We start from the raw sequence: 3724 nt of genomic DNA, 5'->3' as shown, positions 1-3724 counted from the left end.
TTTGTGAAAAAAAATGTCCAAAAAGCCCCGGGGTTGAATATCGGGGAGGGGTGTCCTGTCCACAAGTACCTTTGATGCCGGTAAGTAGCTTTAGTGAGTTTATTCTTAACCCCCAATCCCATGATGGCATGCAGAGGTTTTGCGAGATAAGCCACAAAGAATCAAAGTTCTCTTTATAAACACCAACCAATCTAGTGTGTATTGCTGATAAATCGTACGAGAATTATGGTAAATACTGAGTATATAAAAATGATGATTTTGTCAAGACTTGGTCAGGTACAACTTCTATCAATTCAAGTATTGATTTTATTGGGTCACATTGTTCAAGTTCTGATTTAAATCGAACCCAATAACAAGATAAATGTACATGGTTCGGGTCGTGTTTGCTTTAGATCCACAATTTGGGATTTAAGTTGTTTTAAAATTCAGCGATGATATCTTGTTACCATATTATAAAGCTTTGATTTAATTCAGTTAATCGAGACGTATCTGAATATACATTCGATTTGTCACTTAAATGAATTGAACAATTGATAAAGTATAGTTTTTGGTACACTGAATTACGTGTGGAAAATAGTCCCATCGATCCTTTATTGAACAGGTAAGTAAAATCATTCAGCGCTGCGTCCAATAGAATGCATTTTCCCGTTGAGGCGTTTTAAACAGCTTTTACTTTCGGAGTGAATGCATTCATTAACTAACAGCCATTTAACTCGATCATTTCAGAATTCAAAGTATGTTCTCAAACTCGGGATAAAGTGAACATCGTGATGCCCCCCGCTTGGTCGGAGTATATCACCAATGTCTTGATTGAGAGTGGATACGTATCTCGGGCTGCTGTTGTGGGCGCTGATGGGCGTCGATGGGCAACATCGCCCACTTTAGAACTATCTTCTGCGGAGATCCAAGCTATCGCGCGTGGATTTGTGGAACCATCCAGTCTCCGACTAGATGGGATATTTCTGTGTGGTAAGCCGTACACGTGTACGCGGATGGACAGTGTGGTGATGGTGGGGCGTGAGGGCGCCACAGGGTCGGGGTGTATCGTGTATCGATGTAGAAACGCTTTAGTGATTGGTGTGTATGAAGATGGTGTACATCCTGGAGGGTGCTATAACATGATATGTAAAGTAGGCGACTACCTCAGGGAGCAAGGAATCTAAAAAATATTTTGTTCTTCGTAAAAAATTGGAATTAAAGAAAGTTGAGTCTACAACGAAATTCGGAGAAATCGACCCGTTTTCCATGCTACAAACTCAGAAAATAGACAAATAGGTGTAGTTGCATACTTGGAAAAAGAGGAAGACCATGGCATTTCGATAAATTAACAAAGTATACATACGTAGTGTTTAATTGGTAAAATGGATCGACTGTGTTTGTGTAACAGCGTGAGAAAGTTATCTTAAACCACAAAAGAGTCCATAGACAATGAAATACCGCCTTAAACGATCTTTAGAAATGTTTTAAATTGGATTACAATGATTCTTTTAAAAGTCGATTTACTTTGTTCAAGCGAGTACAGGGTATTACGGATTTGTTATTTTTAAATGTAATAAATGAGCTTATATTTCTGAATCAGCCTGTTGTCTGATTAATAAAGTTGATTTTACCTCGTAACAAATGGCTGAGTTTTGATTTGAAATTAAATTCTTCTGACGGATGTCACTGAAACGTTATGGAATGAATTAGTCTAGTGCTGTAGAGGGTCATCGTCCGTTGAACCAGTAACGAACAAAGGGAGCATGTTAAATATGTTTGAGGTCCTTTTTAATGGTTAATATTAGAGGCATCTAATTTTTACTCATTTATCTCAGATTTACAGATCTTTTTTATACCCCCGTAATTGAAAATTCGGGGTATATATTTTGACCTCTCCATCCGTCTGTCTGTATTTCTGTTTTTCCGCAAAAACTTTAACCTTGCCCAAAACTTTTCAACCTTAATGGGTATAAATATTGTTTTTCCTTTTGGCCTTGACCTAAGAGTTTGATCCACTTTTTAAAAACTTTAACTTTGGCCATAACTTTTGAACAGCACTATGGCTTTCATATTTCAAAGGTGTATTCCTTGCGACAAGACCTTCCGTTTGATACCAAGAATTTGACCTTTGGCATTTGACTAGCATTTGAGAAACTTCGACCATAGCCATAAGCTGCCATACAGGGACATCAGTGTTTCAAAGACACATCTTGTTCTTCTTTAATTTTTTTTTTATTTACCTGAGCTAAAAGCTCATGTGAGCTTTATTGATCACATTTTGTCAGGCGTGCGTTTGTTAACTTTTTTTCATTTTTAGGTCACCCGTGTCACTCAGGTGACCTATTGCTATCCGTTTTTGCCCGTCGTCGTTCGTTAACATTTAAACATTTTCAAAATCCTTCTCTGAAACCGCTTAACCAATTTCAACCAATTTTGGTATATAGCATCTATGGGTAAAGGGGAACAAAAATGTTGAATTTCATGGTCCCTGCCCCCCTGGGGCCTGAGGGATGGGGCTAAAACCACTAAAACTAAAACAATCTTTAAAAATCTTTACTCCTGGACATCAAGTAGTCGAACTGTTGGTGCATTGAGCCCTCTACCAAAATTGTGAAATCCATGGCCCCAGGATCAAGGGTTCTGGTGTTAGGGCGGGGATATATAGATCATATAGTGAAAGTGCATTATTTCTTTGGAAATCTTCTTCTATATACTCCTGAGTAATAAACAAACCAACTAAGTACATAGTTATGATAAACAAGAGTGCCTCTTTGATCAAAAATTTTGAAATTCATGGCCCCAGGGTCAGGGGTTCTGTTGTTAGGGCGGGGCTCTATCGATCAAAGGTGAAAGTGCATTATTTCTTTGAAAATCTTCTCTACTACTGGGTAATAAACAAACTAAGTACATAGTTATGATGAGCATATTAAAGTACCTCTTCAAAAATTATGAATTTCATGGTCCCAAGGTCAGGGGTTCTGGTGTTAAGGTAGATCTCTTTTATTTATCTCTGCGTGCGCATTTTACCTACTTAAATTTTTTATGTAAAAGTTAAATCGAAAAGTTCAAAGACACTGATTTGAACGCGTATAATTTGGGATCAAGATTTAAATCATTCTTCCGATAGATCTACAGAGAGGTCGATATATGAACCCCCCTTAGCTATTAAAGTATTGACAATTTCAAATAGAATTACAGCCATTAATCACATTGAGAGTTGTCTTTCCTATGAAAGGGTCAATTAACCTTAACGCAATCACATAAAAATCAAGATCAAATAGGATAATTCCTTATATTATTGCTCTACTAACTAGGTCTCAAAATAGAGTTTGAGGCTTTTTCGTGCAAAATCTTCATGATGTGCATCTTATTATGATCTAGGATTCTTTGAAGTCTCTGAAATCCTAATGTAAATATAGCAAACGAGACAGGTAGGAGACAAAATTACCTATTGGTGTTTAGTAAATACCAGTAAGGACAATAGAAAGAGGATAATATTGAAGAAGCCCTCTACAGGATAACTGAGAATTAAATACTTTTTTTAAGGTAATGTTTGTTACCCGTACAAGTACAAAAAATAAAAAAACAAAATTCCTTTTCTTGTTTTAGATAAATAAAGGAGCTTATTAGCATGATTTAAAGTTAGAAGTGATCTGTGATGTCTTTCAGTTATAACAGAAGCTTTTAACATTATGAATTATATATAACAACTGAAGTAATCAAGTCTAGGCCTACAGTGTTTTTA

The 3724-nt window shown here is 36.5% G+C and overlaps 1 protein-coding gene across 2 annotated transcripts; it reads left to right on the top strand.

Moving 5' to 3' along the window:
- Positions 1-353: 353 nt before the first annotated feature.
- On the top strand, positions 354-1605 carry LOC134263632 (profilin-2-like). 2 transcript variants are annotated; one of them, XM_062746003.1, is made up of 2 exons: positions 354-601; positions 727-1605. In XM_062746003.1, the coding sequence occupies exon 2, from the start codon at positions 771-773 to the stop codon at positions 1161-1163; it is 393 nt and encodes a 130-aa protein (XP_062601987.1). In that variant the 5' UTR covers positions 354-601; positions 727-770; the 3' UTR covers positions 1164-1605. The 2 variants fall into 2 exon arrangements, with proteins under 2 accessions (XP_062601987.1, XP_062601988.1); XM_062746004.1 differs by lacking the exon at positions 354-601 and having other exon boundaries at positions 608-1605.
- Positions 1606-3724: the final 2119 nt, after the last annotated feature.

This window comes from Saccostrea cucullata, unplaced genomic scaffold (assembly GCF_032062105.1).
Source record: "Saccostrea cucullata isolate Sc308-1 unplaced genomic scaffold, CSIRO_AGI_Scuc_v1 ctg325, whole genome shotgun sequence".
NCBI classification, from domain to species: domain Eukaryota; kingdom Metazoa; phylum Mollusca; class Bivalvia; order Ostreida; family Ostreidae; genus Saccostrea; species Saccostrea cuccullata.
The sequence above is the reverse complement of the archived record's forward strand: the minus strand, read 5'-3'. Positions and strand labels throughout refer to the sequence as shown.